Source organism: Aspergillus costaricaensis (assembly GCF_003184835.1).
Source record: "Aspergillus costaricaensis CBS 115574 unplaced genomic scaffold BO79scaffold_28, whole genome shotgun sequence".
NCBI classification, from domain to species: domain Eukaryota; kingdom Fungi; phylum Ascomycota; class Eurotiomycetes; order Eurotiales; family Aspergillaceae; genus Aspergillus; species Aspergillus costaricensis.
The window spans coordinates 178,479-200,538 of NW_020291828.1; the positions used below are offsets into that span (position 1 = coordinate 178,479).

The window sequence follows — 22,060 nt, forward strand, 5'->3', positions numbered from 1 at the left end:
CTATACTTCCTAGTACTCAAATATGCCGACTATGTGAGATCAGGTCCAAAGATTCTGTCTCCAACCCTAGTTCAGTTCGGAACATCCCTCCACGCCTCATCCCGATAGCCACCCCACACACGCAACACCTTCTCCAACGTATCCTCTTTCTTACTCTCAGTTTTTCGAGTAGAGAAGTCATTCTGCAGCTTGGCCAGAATACCCGCCAACAACCAATTCTTCACCTTCGTCATGCTTTCATACATCTCAAACTGCCTCATAATCTCCACAGAAAGCTCATGCAGTACACTCCGGGTTGCCTCCAGGCCCCCACTGCGTTCGATCAGTCCGAAAATAAAGTGGAGAAAGGGAGAGAGAGCTGAGCCCATTCCAGGATCCACGGAGTCGGGTATTTGTCGATGATCTAACATTCTTGTTGAAAGAAATGTCACGGGAGAGATGAAAGGGCGTCTATCTATATGATATATTACTCTTGATGCCCTTTTGAATCATCTCCATTTCTGGGAGGGATTAGACTTCATGAGCCATATGTATATATATATATCGGTACTTAGTTGTATGTTTTGTGTACGTGCGAGCCACATACTTAACGGCTATCTCACCACCGAAGTTGCGCAGACTAGATTAGGAAATTCTGTCATTACTCCAATGAAGTATAGTAGTAAGGGTTATAGTTGTGACATAATACACAGTACTACCTACTTAATCAGAGGCGGCACATGGACCATCTTGGACCATCAAAGCCGTTGTGTAATCATGTTGCTGATCATATCATCGCCCCCTTCGATCCGTAGAAATCATTCTCCGTTCAACAAAATACGTTTCTGTGCCGCATTTGTATGCCAGAAAGCTTAATCGAACTGTGGTCCCGTCAGTCCAGAGGAGTTCTATCGACCGGATGTGCAGAAACTTTGTCGCTATATGAACAATATTATCTGCTTGGCGAATTATATTCATAGTTTCATTGTTGAGGCACGCCAACCGGGTCAGTCCTGGAACAGGGTGTACATGCGAGCGGCGGATGGCTACACCTTGCAGGAGAGTGTCGACCATACAGCTGCGAGTGTATATGAAGAGCTGGAATACCAGATCTTGCAAGATGCAAGCCCACAGTTATGTGGCCTTGTGGATGGTTGCAAGCAATGGATCTGTGGGTATATGGACTGGGTGGCGCTGGATACTAAGCGATACCAGGCGGCATATGCTGTTGGTGATGCTGATGATCGAAATGTTCTTCACAACCGTCACGTGAGCACTGTTCGCAGTCCCTTCTAGCTGACTTATAATGTGGCCGTATCTAGACGGTATATGATTTTGAAGAGCTGTGATGTCAGAAGTTGGGCCAAACATTGACAAGAGAAATGTTTCTGTGGTGTGTCATGGAATAACCAACACAGAATAGTACCTAGGTAGCACTAGCGCTCACGTCAGCACACACGATCTGTCAACGAAGGCGAATCAAACAAAGACATTTGGTTTGTATACAGGCATAGTAGCCTTACTGTCATTTCTAAATGCAATACTATTTGTTGTCAACTTAGGCAACAACTCACTTGGGGCAAGCCCTAAGTGTATGTATGTTAGGCTTCCATCATGCCACAATATTTATATGTCATGCAGTGCAGCTATGATGCCATAACCAGACACAACTCAAAGATTACAACTATTTACAGATTTATACATTGCGATTTGCCCCAAGAGCCAAGGAGGATACTACGAGACTCACACACCATGTCCACCACCACATTTGCCTCCGAAGCCACCACCTTCGAATTGGCCCTAACCAGCCTCTTCAGCGGCCCCCCTGAGACTACCGAAGCCGATCTGGCCAAGCTATTCACACCTACTTTCACACAACGCGACGATGAGACAACGCGCGACTTCTCCGCCTTTGTTGCACACATTAAGTGGCTGCGAGGAAATCTTCCACCAGGAAGTGTGACGCTCAAGATTACGCAGTTCCTGCGCGACGGTAATCAATTTGCGGATAGACACAGCTCTACCATGACGATGCCAGATGGAAAAGTGGGCGCCGCAGAGACATTTATGTTCGGGGAGGTGGCGGAAGATGGGCGGATCGAGTGGGTTGTGGAGACAGTGAAGCGGAAGTAGTGGAAGTGATGGTTGGGATAAGCCCGGCGGGATGAGGCATTATTCTTGTGTGGTTACTAAAGAGACTCAATCATTGTTCTAATGTGAGTTTGATTGCGATTACTAAATTTTAATATCCGAGTGAGAGGGAATCAATGGCGTTATCCAAACAGCTGAATGCAATACTACATTCCCCTCACGGTTCGCATCACCTCACGAGGGAAACCTGGCCATCTCGGCAAACAATGGTATCATCCGAGCGGGTTCCCCTCAATTATGGTCTTGATAAGCCACTATTGCTGCAGAACGCCTATCTGTGCCGTTAGTGTCTCCATTGTGTCCGCAGTGCTTTTTCTGCCGATTAATCTATTGCCAGACGGACTCCGTCGCTCCTCCGAATGCCGGGTGCCGCGGCTAAGCTCTGCTGTAGCTTGCATTTGCTGCAGGAACATCTGCATCCTTTATAATTTTGAAGGGGTATCTTATCTTCACTTGCGTACGGAGATGCAGTTATTGTGTTGTAATTCGTCCCATTATAAGCTTTCTGGCGGCTTCAACCTTCCAGAGGAATAATAGGGTTGACGGGAATGGCTTCACCGCGTCCCTGGATGCAAGGGATGCATCATGCACCGTGACCTGTTCCACCACGCCGGAGCCCGCCCGCCCTCCGACGGCCCAAACCCACTGCAGAATGGCTTGATCAACTTACTCCATCTATAATAAACAGGCCGTCCCTCCTCATTGTCTGTCCTGCTCTCCACCCAGGGTCGTTTTTGCTTTTTCTTCAGCCATGGTCGCCTTCTCCCGCCTTTCGGCAGGCTTCGCCCTTGCTGCCCCTGTGCTCAGCAGTGTCGTTCTGGAGACCGTCAAGTCTGTCCCCAGTGACTGGAAGCTCGTCAAGGCTGCTGATACCAGCTCAACCATTTCTCTGTCTGTGGCTCTGGCGCGCCAGAACCTGGACCAGTTGGAGGAGAAGCTCCTGGCCGTGTCCACCCCTGGCAAGGACACGTACGGCCAGTTCTTGGATCTGGACGACATCAACGAGCAGTTTCCTCTCGCTGATGACGCTGCTGTTATTTCTTGGTTGAAGAAGAACGGCGTCACCAAGATCCACAAGGAGGGTGGTCTCCTGAACTTTGCGACCACTGTGGGCACAGCGAATCAGCTTCTCAACACCACCTTCTCGGTGTACAAGAGCGGATCTACCCAGAAGCTGCGCACGACGAAGTACTCTGTTCCGGATGATCTGGCTGGGTCCATTGACCTCATTTCGCCAACTGTTTTCTTTGGAAGATCTAACGCTGCCCGCTCGGCGGCCGTGCGTGCTTCGCAGACTACCAAGGAGAGCAGCGGCAAGAGCAGTGATGTGTGCGAGTACATCACCCCGGATTGCCTCAAGGAGCAGTATAGTATTGACTACACGCCCGAGAAATCTTCGGGAAGTCGTGTTGGGTTTGGCAGTTTCTTGAACGAGTCGGCCTTGTACTCGGACTTGGATCTATTCACCCAGTACTTTGACATTCCGGAGCAGAGCTTCACTGTTGAGACCATCAACGGGGGGATCAACAACCAGGAGAATGATCCTGATGGTGAAGCTGACCTCGATGTGCAGAACATCGTTGGCATTTCTCATCCCTTGCCGGTGACGGAGTATATTACCGGTGGATCTCCGTGAGTATGTTGAAGACGAGAATCAGAATCAAGGCTAATCAGGTTGGTTAGTCCGTTCATTCCCGACGTCGAGACCACGACCGACGAGAACGAGCCTTACCTTCAGTACTACGAGTACCTGCTGGCCAAGACCAACGACGAGCTGCCGCTAGTCATCAGCAACTCGTACGGCGATGACGAAGATGTAAGCATCCCTACCTTCCACATGAGATGCCTGCTAACAGGATAGACTGTCCCCATCGCCTACGCTACTCGCGTGTGCAACCTGATCGGCCTGATGGGCACACGTGGTATTTCCATTCTCGAATCGTCTGGCGACTCTGGTGAGCTTCCCCCATTCCAATAACATGACGAACACTCTAACAAATCCAGGTGTTGGCGGCGCATGCATGTCCAATGACGGCACCGACAAGACGGAATTCACCCCCATGTTCCCAGGAACATGTCCCTACATCACCGCGGTCGGCGGCACCCAAGATGTGCCCGAGGTTGCCTGGGTGGACAGCTCTGGCGGCTTCAGCAACTACTTCTCGCAGCCGTCGTACCAGTCGGATCAGGTGGAGACCTACCTAGACAAGTACATCTCGGCGTCAACGAAGAAGTACTACGAGCAGTACACCAACTTTAGCGGTCGCGCGTTCCCTGATGTGTCTGCGTTTGCAGGCTCCCCCTAGTATGTATCTGTTCCGGATGCGTGTAAGGACATTTGCTAATGTGAACAGCTACGAAACCTTTACCGATGGTCAACTCGGCCTTGTGGCGGGTACCTCCGGCGCTAGCCCTGTGTTTGCGGGTGTCGTCGCGCTGCTGAACGATGCCCGTCTGCGGGCTAACAAGACATCCTTGGGTTTCTTGAACCCTTGGCTATACTCCAGCGGCTACAAAAGTCTGAACGATATTACCAGTGGCGAGGCCGTCGGCTGCCAAGGCGATGTGGAGGGCGCTGGAGTGATCCCGTGGGCGAGCTGGAATGCCACGACGGGATGGGATCCGGCGACAGGGCTGGGAACGCCTAATTTCGCCAAGTTGAAGGAGGCGGTTCTTGCTTTGTGAAAAGGATACGATTAGGCACTGAGTGGACGTGCTGGAGCGGGCAAACATGTGCAAGGCGTTAACTTATAATAGCCTGTGTGTGGACTAGGCAAGCATGGACAGCGCACCACCAATTAGCTTCTGCATAGTTACCACCCTTAAACTAAACATAATCAATTGATTACCGCTGTCAGTCTCAAGTCGGTCATGTCATGGACCCTGTTCGATCAATTTGAAACAAGCTTAATCTAACAGCGGCGGTGATGAAACCGCCAGCGGATACTTGTTTCAGTTTACCCGCAAGCCTGTATCCAGTATCCAAGCCCTACTTAAACCCTTCAGTGCCCATGATTCCATTCTCTCTCTAACCACCATTCTTTTCTTCATTGTGCCGGTCACATCCATTCTTTACTTCCATTCTCTTCTCTCGTCTACTTTCACCAGTCACTCATTATATACCACGCAAGTATCAGCATGAAAGGAGCCGCCTTCCTCGCCTTCCCCGCCTCCACACTGGCAGGATCCGTACTGTGGAGCGGAATCTTCAACTCGTCCTATACTGTCGCTGACTTCGATGAATGTATGGCTTCTCCTTCCCCTCCTTCCCTCACATCAACCCTACTAAGAAAGAATCGACAGGGTCATGGAGCAACCAAATCGCCCCCTGGCAATGGTACATCCACGGCGACGGTGAAACCTCTGAATACCTAGCCCTATCCAGCGACTACAAGAACCCAGCAGCGAGCGATGCCCAGGGTCTGCGTACCAGACTTGTACTCCTCCCATGCCTTTATCCTCCCCGAAATCCACAAATTAACCCGCCCTCCTTCGGGGATAAAACAGGACAGCACCTCCTTCTGGGAAGGCCAAAGCATGCAACGCACCGAGCTGATCCCCCAAATGTCCCCCTCGTCCTCCGCCTCCGACCTGGGATCCGGCCACCTATACTACCACTTCTCCCTGAGCGCCAGCAGCACAAACCCCCCGTCCTCCTCAAGCGAGCACCAAATCGCCTTCTTCGAGAGCCATTTCACAGAGCTGCAGTACCAGGACAACACGCTGAAGTGGAATGCCGGAGGAGATACGCATTACTCTGTGGAGCTGGAGACGGGCAAATGGTACAACTTTGCGTATGATATTGATTTCGATAACCAGAAGGTTGGACTTTGGGCGTCGAATGGATCGGATGCCTTGACGGAGGTGGTTAGTCCTGTTAGTGCGAGTGCGAGCTCCAATGGGGCGGATTTCCATGTTGGTGTGTTGAGTTTGACTGGCGATGGGACCGAGGATTGGTTCTGGAGTGGGGTTTATATTGAGAAGGGCGATTTGACGAAGAGTATTGGGGATGGTAGCAGTGCTAGTGCTAGTGGTAGTGAGAGTTCTTCGACTACTGCTGCTGCTGCTGCTGCTACTACTACTACCTCTGCTTCTTCGTCCGCTACTTCTGCTGCCACTACGTCTGTCGAGGCAACTACCACTGCTGCCGCTGCTACCCCGACTCAGAATGTGGCTGTTGCTTCGTCTTCTACTACTTCTGCTTCGACGACCTCGGCTGCGACTACCTCCAGCTCCGAGTCTACTGCCGCGGCTAACCCCTCTGCTTCTGCCCCTGTCATCGCTACGCCCTCTGCTGCTCCCTCTGCTGCTGCTGCCTCTGGATCTGCCGCTCTTCCCGTCCCGACGACCGCCTCTGAGATCCTCACTGATGTGCGCGCGCTGTTGACTGCCCTTCTGACTCGTCAGGGAGTGCATGCTCGTGACTTTACTGTCTAGACATCGACTTGATTTAGAAGGGTGGGTATATAGTGTGGTTGATGATATTGTATTACTTAGTGTGTTTGGTGTGAATTTTAACCAGTTAACACGGGTATCACCACACGAGTGTCTCTTTCTTCTGACGTCCATTGATAAGCTGCTCCGCTTGATCCTCTACCCATCGCTCAATCTGTAAAGATTAGTGAAGTGAAAGTCTAGACCGGGTAGGAGACACGCACATTCGTAAACTTGCTCGACAGCCATACTGCCACCGTCAATAGCAGTAGAACTCCTCCAATGAGAGGATACCAGCGCCATGAAGGGTTGTCGCTGAGGATATCCACGTTCATGCCGAATAAACTCTGTTCAGTTAGAATTGACTTGTCGATGGATGGTGGTATGCTCACCGACGCAAATGTCAAGGGAAGAAAAATGAACTACCCATCCGTTAGTTGCCATGGTTGAAACAAGAAAGCAGACATACCGTAATCCAACTGAGCCGTTTCATGCTCGTCGCCAAGCTAGTCGACCGGTGCGCCTCATTAATTGACACCCACGCAAATTCCTACCAATATTAGCCGTACGCTCACAGACTGCCACGAGGGAAGCGTACAATCTGCAGCAAATCGCGCACCGTCTGCTCTAGCTTATCAATCTGTCCTGATATCTCTTTGTCTAATCCATCTATCATAATCTGCATCTTTTCACTGAACTTGCGCGTCTCGCTGAACCGCTGGTACTGCGTCACAAAACACCTAGCCTGGCTAAGTTGCTCGGCCAACGATGCTTGAATTTGCGTCCATTGCTGCATGCTTTCGGCGATAGAGTCAATAAGTCGGTCATCTTTGCCTCGGGCAGTCAATTGATGTGTTCGCTGCGTAATTAGCAGTCGCCCAACATAAAACTTCTCGAGAACATACCAGCCGTCCCAAGTACCCCCGAGCCTCCCGGCAAAACGCGATCCAGTCGTCCCGCCATGTTTGCATAAACAGCTGCACCAGCTCCAGGTCACTCTCAGGGATCCATCCGTATGACAGGTTGCTGAAGTAGTGGATAGTCTTCTGAGGCGCTTCCAGAACGGCCCATTCGATAATGCGGACCTTGCGGTCGTCGTCCTGGTCGTCGGTAAAGGAGGTCCCGATCTTCATGTCCAGGCGGACAAACAGTGAGAAAGTTCGACAGGGACTTTTATTTCCGAGAGAAAATTGCAGCTCGTTTGGCGTATCGGTCAGTTGGCAATATGTGTTCCAATAATGATTTTCTCGGAAGAGTCTGAATTGCATCAGCATCACGTCCTCATAGCCATTATTCGCTTGATCAGCTTACAGAAGATGTGTCTCGTCTGCCGTCTTGGGCATTGCCTTTATGTCTTGGTACAAAGTATCGTCATTAATCCAACGCGCCGCACGCCGTCCATCCCTGTAGACCACAATATCCACTGCGACACTGGATTTCAGCCCACGGCTATATCTCCCATCGTAGCCATCGTCAAGCGTCATCATCTGCCTCCGATGGCTTAACAATGCCGTTAACGCCGCACGATCACCATCTGGAATGGTCATATCCATCACAGGAATTGAGGCACCATCGGTCCGAGTGTGAGCCAACAGTAGATTTGCTGGTGTTCCAGCCACGCTGCAAGGACCAAACCAGTCCCCGTTCTCCAGCCCATCTACTCCAGCCTTGTGTTCTAGAAGAATGGCCACCGTCGAGCGATCGGCCTGCTGTAGTGCCCATCTCATCAGAGGAATTGGGCTCGACTCGTCCTCGTTGCTCAGATCTGGCTTGTACCGCTCCAGGAACGGTTTCAGCAATCGAGCTCGGCTCTCTTGAACCATCAGCTTTAGCGACACAATATCGTGCTTACGATCTCTGTCATCCCCCGAGCCAGACATCAGCATGTCCGCTATCTCGTAGTGACTCCATTCAAGCGCGTACACCAGCGGGGTCTTCCTGTAACGATCAATAGAATTAGGGTCTGCCCAGGTCGTCTTCAGCAGCTCTTGCACAAGCGCCGTGTCGCCGCGTTCACTCGCCCAGGCTAAAAAGGTTCGTCGGGCCTTGGTCATTGGCTCCACACCATGCGTCGGTCCGAGAGCGGCAAGCCACTGCTGAAAGTCCTCTGGATGCTGCCCGTGTGACTCTCGTCTCTTACTATGGTTACTGATGACCCACCAGAGTGGAATCTGCCCCTCGTGGTCGTGGATATCGGCGCTAGCCCCGTGCGCAACCAGTGCGCGCACGGTATCCAAGTGCCAGTTTTCGGCCGCCCATGATAGCGGAGTCCGGCCCCGGCTGTCCTTGCTATCTGGATCTGCTCTGCCAGTGGATAGCAATAACTCCACGATGGTGCAGAGTCCTTGTCCCGCTGCACGTGATAACGGCGTACGACCACGGGAGTCTGCGATATCGGAGAAAACTCCCTTCATCAGAAGGAGGTCTACCATTTCGCGATCCCCACCTTTCACGGCCCAGTGGAGAGGTGTTTCGCCATGGTGGTCACCGAGATCGGGATTGGCACCTCTGTCCAGAAGATACTGCAACACATTATCACAACGGCTTCGCTCTTCTATGGACTGGGCCCGTGAAAAGCCACAGGATGCGGTCCATGAGAAAGCCGTCCGACCGGTCTGGTCTTGGACGTTGGGGGAAACGCCATAGAGGAGGGATTGAACCTCGGGAAGCAAGCCTCGGTGGGCGGCCCGCATAAGCTGGTCAACACGGTCATCGTCCAATTCCAAGTAGATGGCTGCAGGAGACTTCTCCATGCTTATGTACATTAGGTAGCATCAGCGGAAGAAGAGGTCTTCGTGGGATGAAGCGATGGAGTCAGCCTCAGCCTCGCGGGGGCGTTCCCCGCCGCTTATTGGTCGGAAGATCAGCATAGCGGCATGGCATCTAAGAGCCGTCCAGAAATTATATCTGGAGTCTGTAGGGCTGATACATGAGGGTACTTGGGAGAATATGAAGTGACCAGACACTCTCCAAGTGTATCCGCTGCCTCTGTGACCACAGCTTAGGCCCGAGGGGAGGCGCTTGCTGGGGAAAGCACGCGTAATGCGTCCAAACTAGTTGACTAGCGCTTGTCCAATGCTGAGACTTAAGCATGGACTTCAGAGGTGAGATATCGGCAACTAACGTGCGTCGGCAGTCGGAATACTTCCGAATGCTAGACCATCATTTGGATGGCTTGAGAGTCAACAATATGAAGCTTAATCTTTTTTCCGCAGGAATCAGAACCGCGGAGTAAGGCGTGCTTTTCCCTGCAGAATACGAAATGTCGAGCCAACCCCACATATAAGTAAGGTTAAACTGCCCGTAGCAGCCGGGCCATGTGTCGTTCGCCAAACCCCCGCGTCAAGATTCTGAAGAAACATAGTGGTGGTGACCATGAGAATGCTATAGAGGATGGTGGTACACGTGAGCCAATTTCTGCCCCAGGCCATAAACACGTGATGAGATCACAACAGCGGGATCTGGAGGGGAGACTAATCCAAACTGAGACTAGGTCAGGCGTCCATGAATGCTTGATAGGATTCCAGTACGTAAAGGTTTGAGAGGCCACGAGGGACGTGCCCATCCTGGCAGCATCCCCGAACCGTCTACAGCAGCTGCTCGAACCATCAGACCATTGGTGCAGCTATCAGTTCAGCTTGATTATTCCGGCTAGTTACGGAGTGAGATGCAGGTGGATAATCTAGGCGTAGTCTCGTTTGGACATTACTGCATCAGGGTGTGCGCAGCAGCAGTAGCAGCGGGCAAGTATATCCTCCAAAGGACGGAATCGGGCTGATAGCAGCGTGAGTCTATCCGGATAATTCTTTTCGGCCTCCACCCACTTGGCTTCGTCGAAGCTCCACTGCCAAGACCCGCATGGTCTTGGCATTGTATGATTATCAGATCTGATTGGTTGCGGCTGATGCCGTTATCAGTGCTGGCGGTGGTGTCATCTCCGACTTGCCTCTATCAGTTTCATATCTTTGACTCCCGATATCTCATTTTATTTCCGCTTCCTTCATCAGTAATATACCAGTCGTACTTTCCATGGTTCAGGTTAGTTTATCTTCTGAGACATCATCCGGACCAGTCAGAGCACGCAATGCTTGGCCCTCACTGGACCTCATCCATTGGCCAACTCGGTCCCTGAAATTGCTTTTTTTTCTCCATCCTTCCTATTACGGTCCCCCCGAGCCAGCCTTATCCCCAGCTCTCTCGGTGACTCCGAGTCTCACTCCTTTCCAGCTCGCATACTTGCTTTTTACAAACCATCCTGCGTGGCTGGGAGCTGAGATAGAGTAGACGCCCCCCTACTCGCCGTGTCCACCTGCCACCCCTGTGCCTCTCCAGGAGAGATGCGTGGGAGTGCGGGGATTGTGGAAGATCCCACGGTTGGACATCCATCCGGCTGCATTAGCCACTTCACTTGCCGCGTTGGCGAGAAAGCTAGATAGACTAGTTTAGCCGGTGCCATCAGACATGACTAGTGGTCCCGTTCCTATTCAATCCGCCCTCAGATAGTCCGATAGCAGCGTCGCTTCCCACCGCGATGAATCCTCGATGTTTAGTGGAAGCTAATCCTGCTCGTCCGCCACCATGCAGGGACTTGGACAAATTATCGCGCGTACTTCGGTCAACTCTCCCATATGGACGTTACCTCATTTGCCCACACTGCTTCCCCCAGTTTCTTATCCACTCTGGACCACATGCCACTCGGGCTGCAACGGCCATGTTTGCCACAGAAACATGGAACAGAGCAGGTCCGGGTGCCAGCTTTGTGCGTTCTAGATGGACGCTAGAACCTCCCTGGATAAGCCTCCCCACTGCCTGGCCGCATAGACAGCGGCGAAGAAGTGCACCAACCCATCGCGTGATACTGGCTGTAATGCAAAATAGATAGTGGCTACCATCCACATTGGGTCCCGATCTCCGACGCTGCACCGGTGGGAATTAGGCCTTGGCACTAGCCAGCTTCGAGGCATCTGGAGTAGTCTCCGCGCACTGATAGTGGCCCCGAAGCGAGCCTGTCGCAGCTTACCCAAATGCAACACCCAGCCGGCTCACTAGGTCGCTTGTCTCTCGGCTGCTTCTCGCCTCCCAGGCCTTATTAATCCCTTGCTCCCCAGGCTGATCCCCTTTTTTCTTGTGCGATCGTCTTTCCCATCCATTTTCCATCCCTCCAGTCAGACCCTGTCAGGGCCCGAGTTCGCCAAGATGAGTGATCCCGTTGGCGCAGACGATCTGGTCTATGTCGCACAGGCCCATGCTCCCCAAAAGGAGATCCAGGCAGTTGAAGAGAAGAAAGAGTCTCATCTCCCCATTAACGAGAAAGAAACCGCGGTGGTGTCGGCCGTGCCATCTATCCACGATGTCCACGATGATGGGCGCGAGTACCCCACCGAGGAAGAGGAGCGGACACTGCGTCGAGTCTCTGACACGGTCAGCTGGACAGCTTACACGGTCGCGTTCGTCGAGCTGTGCGAGCGCTTCTCATACTATGGAACAACTGCAGTTTGTATGTGTAGCAGGAGGTTGTTAAAAGCTGTGACTAACCCTGATTAGATGTCAACTTTATCCAGCAGCCTCTCCCCGCCGGCTCCACCACGGGTGCCGGCTACAGTGGACAGTCGGGTGCTCTGGGCCAGGGTGAACGGACCTCCACTGCATTGACTACCTGTAGGCCTCTTCGAACATCGTGAAAATGAAAGCTATGCTAACTGACTCTTAGTCAACACATTCTGGTGCTACGTCATGCCCATCTTGGGTGCCTGGATTGCCGATGAATACTGGGGTCGTATGCGAACTATCCAAGTCTCCATCGGTTTTGCTATGCTTGGTCACATTATCATCATCATCTCCTCTATTCCCCCGGTTATTGTACATGCGAACGGTGCATTGGCTTGCTTCGCTGTTGGTCTGGTGATTTTCGGTATTGGTGTGGGTGGATTCAAGTAGGTGCTGCCACTCCCCATTGAGGAGTCAAGCCTAACCGTCACAGATCCAACATCTCGCCCCTGATTGCCGAACAGTACAAGGAGACCAAGCTTTTCATTAAGACTATCCCCAAGACTGGAGAGCGTGTTATCGTCGATCCTGCACAGACCATTACTCGCATTTTCCTCTACTTCTACTTCATGATTAACGTCGGCTCCCTTATCGGCTCTGTGGCCATGGTGTACGCGGAGAAGTACGTGGGATACTGGCTGGCGTTCCTCTTGCCGACCATCATGTTCGGTCTCTGTCCAATTGTCCTTTTCTTCTGCCGCAAGCGATACACTGTGACGCCCCCGACTGGATCAGTTGTGACCAAGGCCTTCCAGCTTTGGAGCCTGGCTCTCCGGGGCCAATGGTCCTGGAACCCTGTCACTTTGTAAGTCATTCCCAGATACTGCTGGGATTTTGCTAACGGATTAGCTACCACCGTTGCCAATCGACAGAATTCTGGGACAGCGTCAAGCCCAGTCGCCTTGCCAACAAGCCCAGTTGGATGACCTTTGATGACAATTGGGTCGAAGAAGTGCGTCGTGCCGTCAAGGCCTGTGCTGTCTTTGCCTGGTACCCTCTTTACTGTTAGTGTCCCCATCTCGACCTGAGGCCATATGGTCATTCTAACTGATCCCCGCAGGGCTGGCCTACGGACAAATGACCAACAACCTGACCTCTCAGGCGGCCACCATGCAGCTGCACGGCGTGCCTAACGATATCATCAACAACCTGGACCCCCTTGCCCTCATCATCTTCATCCCGATCATGGATCAGTTCGTCTACCCGGGACTTCGCAAGATGGGCTTCCACTTCACCCCCATCAAGCGTATCTACGCTGGATACCTGCTGGCCTCCGCATCCATGATTGCCGCTGCCGTCACGCAATACTACATTTACAAGCTGAGCCCATGTGGCAACCACCCCAGCACCTGCGACGAGGCCGCTCCCATCAACGTGTGGGTGCAGGCAGTGCCTTACGTGCTGATTGCCTTTTCGGAAATCTTCGCCTCCATTACTGGTTACGAGTATGCGTATACCAAGGCGCCGAAGAACATGAAAAGTTTAGGTAAGCCCTTTTTCCTGCATGTGTCAATTAAATTGTTACTAACAAGTACCAGTTCAATCTCTTTACCTCTTCATGAACGCCATTTCATCTGCTATCCAGCAGGGTCTTACCGCCCTGTCAACCGATCCCCTCTTGATCTGGAACTACGGCTTCGTCGCCGTGCTGGCTTTCGTTGGTGGAAACCTCTTCTTCCTTTGCAACTTGAAGCTTGATAAGGAGGAAGACGAACTGAACAACATCGAGGAGTCGGCTTATCTGGGCCGCAACGCGGGCGAACCCGGAAAGATTGAGGCGTAGTGATCATGGCGTATGATTTATGGTGATGGATACAATGTATACTTAATGCATGAGTTATGCTATATTAATAATTTTGATGTCTGATATTACATGCTTTACATCTCACCCACTTTGCTCCACTGACAACATTCAAGCGAATTTATACTATTGAAGTAAGTTATGACATCATTCCGTCCACACGTCAATCTTCCGACGGATGTGGATATGTTTGTCTTAACCCGACTCTATATATAGCTTCCAAGACTTGCTACTAAATAGTACTAGTATACGAGGTGACTCAACAAGAACCCGCAAAGCACACGCGGCCAGCATCTTGGCTTCCGCCATGCCTCGACACTTATATACCAACGATGTCCCAACTACTTACCTGCAAGCTACCCACGAAACATCGCAGCTACTACTACCACCATGCAATCCACCCAAGAACCCGCCGACATCGCCATCATCGGCGCCGGCATTGTCGGCTCGGCCCTGGCATACTACCTCTCCAACAATAACAAAACCAAGAAAATCATCCTCCTTGACCGCTCCCTAACCCCCCTCAACGGCTCAACCGGCCACGCTCCCGGCTTCGTCGGCCAATACAACGACAGCGCCATCCTCACCCGCCTCGCCAGAGACACCGTGCAGGAGTACACCACGATCCCAGGCGGCTTCGACACCATCGGCGGGATCGAGCTGGCTACGAGCCAGACAGGCGCAGAGCGTCTGCAGCGTCGATATGGCTCGGCCAGAGCAGCAGGCCTCCCTGCCGAACTTATCTCCCCGGAGGAAGCAGCCCGCATGGCCCCAGCCCTGATCAAGAAGGAGGATGTTGTGAGTGCGTTGTACTTTGCCAGCGACGGGGCAGCAAATGCTACGTGTATCACGAAGTTCTTTCAAGATGAAGCGCGCGCTAGGGGCGTTGAGTGCATCGAAACAGATGTCACTAGTATTCATAAAGATGGCAATGGTCGCGTGGATGGCGTGAACACGGGTACAGCTGGATACATCCCCACTAAGACTGTCGTCCTCGCTACGGGTATCTGGGCCCCTGAGCTTCTACCGGACATTAATACCCCTATCCCCATCGTCCCCGTCGCTCATCCATACATGTACGGGCCTTACCACGACCAGAAGAAGGTACCATCCCCATGGATCCGCTGGCCCGACCACCACGTCTATGCGCGCGACCACGGCCCCTTCTACGGCCTCGGCTCGTACAACCACGCTCCTGTCGCGCAGGAACCAAAGGGTACCGCCATCGGCGAGTGGATTTCTGAGTTTGACAACACTTTGAAACACGCGCTGGGATTCATCCCATCCGAAACAGGTCTCGCCCCCAGAGAAACATTCAATGGGATTTTCTCCATGACGCCGGACAACTTGCCCCTTGTGGGTGAGGTTCCTGGGTTAGAGGGCGTGTATCTGGCTGCTGCGGTGTGGGTTACGCATGCGGCAGGCACTGCGAGGTTTTTGTGTGATGTGTTGGAAGGGAAGGAGGTGGATGGGGAGATCAAGGAGGGGTTGGATCCGGGGCGATTTGCGGGGAGGGACGGGGAGACACTTAGGGAGGTGGCGTTAGGGGGGTATAATGAGATTTATAGGGTTGGCGGTGCAGAGTTGTAATAATGGGGATAGTGTGTTGAGTGCAGATTACTGGGACCGGAGATATCGATGTTACTAGACGATGACAGGCCCCCATAAGCACCATAAATACACTTCAGTCATTCTAATTCGCGCTCCCGGCTAGCCTACATGGAACCTTGCAATCTGGTAGAGGAATATCCCGAACACGGGGACTTAAGCGCTTAACTCCGGTGTCTCCGTTTAGCTATCAGCATATAAGGCATGTACCTTCTCCTAGCATTGTCGCTTTGTACTATGCATAACTGTCAGTCTTAGGATCCATACACAATGCGCACGGAACCATACCAGACATGGCTCATCACCGGAGCCTCCTCAGGCCTAGGAAAGGCCATTGCCGCCGAGGCCCTCATCGCCAATCACAGGGTCATTGGCACGACGCGCGACGTTGAAAAGGCCGAGTCTTCTTATCCTGAGTTCGCTCCCAATGGCGGGATCTGGGTATGTCTCGATCCTGCTCAGCATGATGCGTATGAGCGGTTTTCGGAGGTAGCTGTGGAGTATAATGTGGATGTGTTGGTGAATAGTGCGGGGTATGCGTTTATTGGGGCGGTGGAGGATACAAGGTACGCTTTTCATTTTATTCCTTTCCATGATATATTTAATATCTACTTTGGTGTGTCAACGGCCATGGCTAAGCCATCTCTAGTGAAGAAGAAGTCCGCGCCCAGATGGAAGTCAACTTCTACGGCCCCCTCCGGGCCGCGAGGGCTTGTTTACCGGTGATGCATGACAAGGGGTCGGGACATATCATTCTAATTAGTAGTGGAGCTGGGTATGTCAATTCAATTTATCCCAATAAATCATGCCTAACAACTTTGTTCTGAAAATATAGAATCATCGCCCGCCCCGCCCGCTCCACCTACGCCGCCAGCAAATTCGCCATCGAAGCGGTCTACGAATCGCTCTCCCAGGAAGTGAAACCCTTCGGCATCAAAGTATTAATCGTCGAGCCCGGTGCATTCCGCACCCCATTCCCGGGCCGACAGGTCTTTCCTAGTGGACCTGGATTGGAGAGGGGATACAGTAATGTATACAAGTATACGCCGGTTGAGGAGATGATGGCGTTATCAAAGGATATGGGCTCGGCGACGAAGTGGATTAAGGGCGATCCTGAGAAAGCAGCGAGGGCTCTGGTTGTAGCTGTTGATAATGGATATGCGGGATATGGGTTTTTGAGGATGCCGTTGGGGAGGGATTGTGTGAGGGTGTTGGAGGAGAAGATTGCGGCGTTGCAGGCGGATTTGGAAGCTACTAGGGAGGTGGCGATGGGGACTGATGTTGATGTTGATGAGGAGTGAGGTGGGTTGAGGTGTGTATACAGTTCGAAGATATGTGGCTTGTTGTATCAAGAACTGGGGTGGGTTGAAATAAGGTGATGATACCTTCATAGGTTAGATTTATATCCTCTTGTTCAAGTCTGATAATAACACAATGTTGGTAGAAGATTAGCGACTGCTTGTTGAGCAGTAGCTAGAGTGCCCCCGAATTAGACAGTATCTAATCTAGCAACTCATCAATTCTCAAGACTGGTTGCCTGCACTACGGATGCACCAATGCCTTCCGCGAACCCTAAATCATTAGTCCGGTTTAGCATGCATCCATGCATCCACCGTCATACTTAAACACCGTCTCCCTCGTATTCATCCATCTTTTCAACAACTCCCTCCCCTCTCACAACTACAATAACGATGCTCTCTGTTCTCCTCATCGCCATTCTCCCCATCATCTACCTCATCCACAAATACTTCACCGACCCCCTCTCTCGCGTCCCCAACGCTCACCCCCTCTCTCCATATACCACCAAATGGATAACCCACCATCGCAACCGCACCACCGAAGTGAAAGCCATCTACACCGCCCATCGCGCCCGCGGGCCCATAATCCGCCTTTCTCCCACCGAACTCAGCATCAATTCGCTTGAAGGCCTGCGGGCGATTTATACGCAGGGCGCGTTCGAAAAACATGCGTTTTATGCTGACACGTTTATAAACTTCCATACGCCAAATATGGTCGGTATGCTGAGAAATAAATCTCACGGGGAACAGAAGAGGTTGCTGAGTGGGGTTTATGCCAAGAGCTATCTGCTTAGGTCGGGAGATATTAGGGTTCTGGGAAAGAAGATGGTGGCTGGGAGGTTGGGGGATTTTTTAAGGAAGGTTGTTGCGAAGGGTGAGGTCGTCAATGTGTTGCCTGTCTTTCAGGCTGTGGGGATGGATTTCACCTCTGGGTTTGTGTTTGGAACGCAGAGTGGGACGAGATTCTTGGAGGATTTGGTTTCTTGGGGAGTGTGGTTAGGGCAGTATGAGGCTTTCAAGAGCATGAGCAGGGAGGATAGATTTATGGGCTTTGTGGAGAGGTGGTGTTTGGGGTTGTGTGAGGGGGTTGGTCTTGGAAAAGGGAATGGAGGCCCGCTGACGCAGGCTGTGGTTTATGATCGGCTTCGACAGGGATTGGAGGAAAAGAAAAATATAACTGGTGAGGATATAAATGTGAAGTTAGCCGTTGCATCGGAGATATTGGATCATTTGGTGGCGGGGCATGAGACAACTGGTATTACCATCACGTATGGCATGTGGGAGCTGTCGAAGACGCCGGATTTGCAGACAAGACTGAGAGAGGAGCTGGCTACATTGTCTGGGTCGTTAAGGCATACTGAGGAGATGGAAGAAGAACTGCCTCCGCTGGCAGATATCGATGCACTTCCGTTGCTGGATGCCATCGTCCGGGAAACTCTCCGACGACACGCACCGGCTCCGGCACCGTTATCCCGGGTGACTCCACCAGAGGGAGCATGGATACATGGGTATTATATCCCCGGCGGAGTACAAGTCAGTTCCTCTGCATACTCCTTACACCGGATTAAAGAGGTATTTCCGTCTCCGGAGGAGTGGATTCCCATGCGTTGGATGGACGCAAAGGATGACAAGATCCATGATATGCGGCGCTTGTTCTACCCGTTTGGAGCTGGAGGAAGGATGTGTCTGGGGAGCAATTTTGCACTTCTGGAGATCAAATTAGTTATAGCGATGATATATGCTAACTACTCACCCGAGGTTGTGGATGATGAGGATATCGAGCAGCACTTGGAGTTTATTGCGTTGCCAAAGGGGAGGAAGATGATGGTGCGGTTTGTTCCCGTCGAGGGTAATACTGTCTAATATCGTCAGAGATGACAGAGGAAACCTTATCCCATCCTCCAAATTGTACATTCTGAGCCAGGTGATTAATAAAAGCTATGGACATACCTTCACCCCATGGCACCCAACCCCATATAGCCGACTGTACCATTCTCAATGTTCACTGATCTAGTCAATTCTGCAATGTGAGGTCCGGGTCAATGTCATCGGAGAAGCACAATCTGCCAGTAACGGTCATGATAGTAGTCAAACCTTCTGTTATTAATACGTGTCATCGGACCACGATATATTTCATTTTGTGAGGGCTGAAATGGTCTCAGGCCCTCAACCCGTTGGGCGTGTTGTCCCGTGATCCGGCAGACGGAGAGACTCGCACCTGCCGATGAGAACAACGACTGGAATCCCCCTCACTCATCACATACTAACACTCCATTCACCTCTTAGGAGACAGAATTCAGTCATTGAATGATTCTCTGTCACTTCCTGCTGTCCAGGTGCTCTCTACGTCATGTTTTTCACCAGACAGCAGCACGCAGTCATGTCACCCACTTTGTGCAACGGTGATCAACTCCACATGATGAGCTGAGTTTCTTGTCAAAGTCTATTGGCAAATGACATTCAGATCTCTAGCAGACCGTGCACACAGATGATAGCTGTTCTCTGAAGTCTGACACGCCCTCGCTGGTCGCATCCAGGTAGCCAAGGCATAGTAATCAGCACGCAGACAAGAATGGCAGCATACAAATTAGCTTCTTCAAAACAAGGGGATACCACAGGTAGTAAGGTACCCATGCAGGTGAATATGTGCCGCCTGTCACGGCAGCAACGCCTTGCCTTTCACCATGGCAAGGAGCCGGCATGGCTATTGCGCAGGTTCAGTGCGTATTTATTCGTCAAATGCCGCCTAGACTGGCACTCTTATTAGTCCACCGCACGAATACCAACTATGCTATAGCCCGTCCCTTCCAACATGTCTACCCTTCCTTTATTTTCAGATTTGCACAGGATACCTGAGCCGATATTCTACCCCTGTCAGGTTCGACACACCAGGGTACATCCAGTTGTTCATTCATTCTCCTATCCCTATCTTTGGGTTGTGCTGCCTGTTCGGTGGCGGGGCAACAGTATCGAGAAATATAACTTGCCTGTGGTCGGCTCTGGATGGTTTACCGTGGATCCTGGTGATTACTTGGAAAGAGGCAACCATGCTGGACTGCACGGGAAGCTTCGTCAGTATCTGCATAGTCAGGTAAAGCCGTCCGTCATCTGCGCGTGTGTCTCACTAATCTTCAACCCAGCGCCTCCGGGATGAAGAATACCCCTACGTCTTTCTTCTTACTGCTCCCAAAGTGCTAGGCCATGTCTTTAATCCCGTCTCTTTCTGGTATTTATATTCCATCAATAAAACCTTGGCCGCGGTTATCTTAGAGGTGAACAACAACTTTGGTGAGCGGCATATGTACTTGCTCCTATCGACTGGGTCAACTTCCGGGGACACTAGTGTTGCCGATCCTGCAGATCAGCCTTGCCATACATTGAACCGCTTCTCCAGCACCTGGTCGAAAGACTTTCATGTTTCACCGTTCAATCCCCGAGAGGGCATGGCATATACCCTAACCACCGCTGATCCCTTGCGGTGCGAAAGGCCGATCGACAGTCGGATCGTGCTAGTTGCCTCCAATCGGGTCCGACTCATTGCTTCTATCCGCGCTACGGGGCCGGCGATCCGCCCAGCTGCTCTCTCCGCCTACCAGCGATCCCAGCTGATCTTATCGTGGGGGTGGGTGGGGGCTTTAACGGAGCCACGCATCTATTTTCAGGCTGCAATGCTGCATGTGCAACGGAAATTACGGGTCTGGTCTCTACCGGTGCCATTGGAGAAAACAATCAGTCGGCGCGCAAATCGACTCGAACGTTCGCTCGAATATTTTGTTAGGGGATACCTGCGGCATCGAGTGGAGAACACTGACGGATCATTTACCGTGCGGTATTCCGCTGCAGGACTGTTTGCCAACGACGCGGTCGAGATCATGCAATCACCCTCGGCGCGTGCAGTTTCGAGCAAATGCCCGGACAAAGCCGTTGGATTTCGGGTTCTACGGCCGGACTTCTACACCTCCTTCGTAGAGAGTCAAGCCTTGACCGCCGAAGAAGTCTTCAAGCTCTTGGCGGGACATGATTTCCTGCGCGTGTCGCGCATGAATGTGCTTCGGGATCTATTCTGTGACGAATCAGGCTCGTTTCCAGAACTTGCCAAACTCTCTAGACCCGGTTGTCTCGCTTTCCGAATCATCGCCTGGTTCCGAAAGGGGCGGCCCGCAGCGAGTGCTGGTCTGCGTTCTTTGTCCGCCCTGGACTACTACGTGCTGACCAGCTGTAGTCCTGCTGAGCAGAGGCACTATGGGATGCAAGTGATGAAGTTGTTTCTTAGTCGCTACTTTGCCTTTGGGCACGTACCGCTCTTTGAAGTTGAAGTTCTTGTCGCCCTCCTGGCTGTGGGGTGGGGTCTCCTGGCCACCCTTAGTCTGGTTTATTCTCCAGATGATACCACTGTCTGATCAATTCTTTGTCATATGGTGCGGTAGAGCGGTAGTTTATTGGTATTGATTCAACGCTACTGCCCAACAATTACTCCTGTAGCCACACATGGTCAAATGCAACCTGCTCACTTACTGAAAGTCTGGTACAATGGAAAAGCTATCGTTATTTATATCCCAAATCAGATTTCTCTGTGCGACCACGGATACTTTGATGATGCTATGGGCGGAGGAATCTCGGCGTATATTCGTGACCCTGCAGCTAATTAGCTCTAGGGTAACTTAGTCACCTATCTCCTTAACGTCATCTTCGCCTTCTCCACGATAATTCGTCCAGTGGACACAAAATTGACGCATGCCCATTCCCGCAGTCTATCTTTCTTTGCGGGTTTATAACCTCGACAAGATTACTGGCTTTACCGTGGACCGGATGACCAGCCAACATCAACCCAAACTTGATCAACAAGTGTGACGCGAACCGGGAGCTTAACATCTCGCTCGGACTGCTCGGCATAGAACCCTAATCTGGTGGTATACCATGAAATGATCGGACTAGCCGCCACATCCTGCTACAACATCAGCTGAACGTAACGGTCACACAAAGACCAGGGGTGCGTGCTACAAAAACGTAACTCGGGCGGTGAATTCTGGGAAGTGAATGGTCGAAGTGATTTCTGTCTAGCTTGCAGGAACATGGCAAGGGAATGCACACGTACGGTTTAGCTGCATGCATAGTGACAAAGCACGTCATGCTGTTACTTGAGTGAAGTAGCATCCGCTGCCAAGCAACAAGATCTTAGTCAATCTTTCTGTAGAGTATTAAGTTAGGACATAAATAGCCAGTAGCCAGCAGGAATCACGCT

At 51.7% G+C, this 22,060-nt stretch overlaps 11 protein-coding genes across 11 annotated transcripts; 9 read left to right on the plus strand and 2 right to left on the minus strand.

The window, feature by feature from the left end:
- Window positions 1–71: 71 nt before the first annotated feature.
- On the minus strand, window positions 72–410 carry BO79DRAFT_257778 (uncharacterized protein; the record flags this gene model as incomplete). The annotated part of the gene is made up of 1 exon (XM_025686260.1): window positions 72–410. One exon carries the CDS (start codon window positions 408–410, stop codon window positions 72–74), a length of 339 nt encoding a protein of 112 aa, XP_025536787.1.
- A 511-nt stretch (window positions 411–921) lies between these two features.
- On the plus strand, window positions 922–1,275 carry BO79DRAFT_257779 (uncharacterized protein; the record flags this gene model as incomplete). Its single annotated transcript, XM_025686261.1, has 1 exon — window positions 922–1,275. One exon carries the CDS (start codon window positions 922–924, stop codon window positions 1,273–1,275), a length of 354 nt encoding a protein of 117 aa, XP_025536788.1.
- A 374-nt stretch (window positions 1,276–1,649) lies between these two features.
- BO79DRAFT_210576 (uncharacterized protein) lies at window positions 1,650–2,304 on the plus strand. Its single transcript, XM_025682833.1, has one exon. It carries the CDS (start codon window positions 1,732–1,734, stop codon window positions 2,110–2,112), a length of 381 nt encoding a protein of 126 aa, XP_025536789.1. The 5' UTR covers window positions 1,650–1,731; the 3' UTR covers window positions 2,113–2,304.
- Window positions 2,305–2,881: 577 nt separating this feature from the next.
- BO79DRAFT_239522 (S53 family peptidase) lies at window positions 2,882–4,950 on the plus strand (the record flags this gene model as incomplete). Its single annotated transcript, XM_025684924.1, has 5 exons — window positions 2,882–3,762; window positions 3,814–3,946; window positions 3,992–4,085; window positions 4,135–4,435; window positions 4,485–4,950. The coding sequence occupies 5 exons, from the start codon at window positions 2,882–2,884 to the stop codon at window positions 4,813–4,815; spliced, it is 1,740 nt and encodes a 579-aa protein (XP_025536790.1). The 3' UTR covers window positions 4,816–4,950.
- Window positions 4,951–5,268: 318 nt separating this feature from the next.
- On the plus strand, window positions 5,269–6,567 carry BO79DRAFT_271709 (glycoside hydrolase family 131 protein; the record flags this gene model as incomplete). Its single annotated transcript, XM_025687369.1, is given in 5 exon segments — window positions 5,269–5,374; window positions 5,434–5,567; window positions 5,638–6,154; window positions 6,168–6,172; window positions 6,262–6,567. The coding sequence occupies 5 exon segments, from the start codon at window positions 5,269–5,271 to the stop codon at window positions 6,565–6,567; spliced, it is 1,068 nt and encodes a 355-aa protein (XP_025536791.1).
- Window positions 6,568–6,608: 41 nt separating this feature from the next.
- Window positions 6,609–8,677, minus strand: BO79DRAFT_40011 (uncharacterized protein). The gene is made up of 7 exons (XM_025689191.1): window positions 7,876–8,677; window positions 7,470–7,821; window positions 7,163–7,423; window positions 7,034–7,114; window positions 6,961–6,986; window positions 6,789–6,909; window positions 6,609–6,739 (listed from the first exon to the last, which is right to left on the minus strand). Exons 1-7 carry the CDS (start codon window positions 8,616–8,618, stop codon window positions 6,665–6,667), a joined length of 1,659 nt encoding a protein of 552 aa, XP_025536792.1. The 5' UTR covers window positions 8,619–8,677; the 3' UTR covers window positions 6,609–6,664.
- Window positions 8,678–11,710: 3,033 nt separating this feature from the next.
- BO79DRAFT_210577 (putative MFS peptide transporter) lies at window positions 11,711–13,936 on the plus strand. The gene is made up of 7 exons (XM_025682834.1): window positions 11,711–12,061; window positions 12,109–12,222; window positions 12,275–12,497; window positions 12,545–12,916; window positions 12,961–13,115; window positions 13,172–13,597; window positions 13,650–13,936. Exons 1-7 carry the CDS (start codon window positions 11,761–11,763, stop codon window positions 13,892–13,894), a joined length of 1,836 nt encoding a protein of 611 aa, XP_025536793.1. The 5' UTR covers window positions 11,711–11,760; the 3' UTR covers window positions 13,895–13,936.
- A 339-nt stretch (window positions 13,937–14,275) lies between these two features.
- BO79DRAFT_247202 (NAD(P)/FAD-dependent oxidoreductase) lies at window positions 14,276–15,502 on the plus strand (the record flags this gene model as incomplete). The annotated part of the gene is made up of 1 exon (XM_025685628.1): window positions 14,276–15,502. Exon 1 carries the CDS (start codon window positions 14,303–14,305, stop codon window positions 15,500–15,502), a length of 1,200 nt encoding a protein of 399 aa, XP_025536794.1. The 5' UTR covers window positions 14,276–14,302.
- Window positions 15,503–15,773: 271 nt separating this feature from the next.
- Window positions 15,774–16,821, plus strand: BO79DRAFT_271717 (SDR family oxidoreductase; the record flags this gene model as incomplete). Its single annotated transcript, XM_025687370.1, has 3 exons — window positions 15,774–16,086; window positions 16,170–16,295; window positions 16,356–16,821. The coding sequence occupies exons 1-3, from the start codon at window positions 15,791–15,793 to the stop codon at window positions 16,819–16,821; spliced, it is 888 nt and encodes a 295-aa protein (XP_025536795.1). The 5' UTR covers window positions 15,774–15,790.
- Window positions 16,822–17,211: 390 nt separating this feature from the next.
- BO79DRAFT_247203 (cytochrome P450) lies at window positions 17,212–18,681 on the plus strand (the record flags this gene model as incomplete). The annotated part of the gene is made up of 1 exon (XM_025685629.1): window positions 17,212–18,681. One exon carries the CDS (start codon window positions 17,212–17,214, stop codon window positions 18,679–18,681), a length of 1,470 nt encoding a protein of 489 aa, XP_025536796.1.
- Window positions 18,682–19,865: 1,184 nt separating this feature from the next.
- Window positions 19,866–21,320, plus strand: BO79DRAFT_271726 (uncharacterized protein; the record flags this gene model as incomplete). The annotated part of the gene is made up of 2 exons (XM_025687371.1): window positions 19,866–19,904; window positions 19,959–21,320. The coding sequence occupies 2 exons, from the start codon at window positions 19,866–19,868 to the stop codon at window positions 21,216–21,218; spliced, it is 1,299 nt and encodes a 432-aa protein (XP_025536797.1). The 3' UTR covers window positions 21,219–21,320.
- Between the last annotated feature and the right edge of the window lie 740 nt (window positions 21,321–22,060).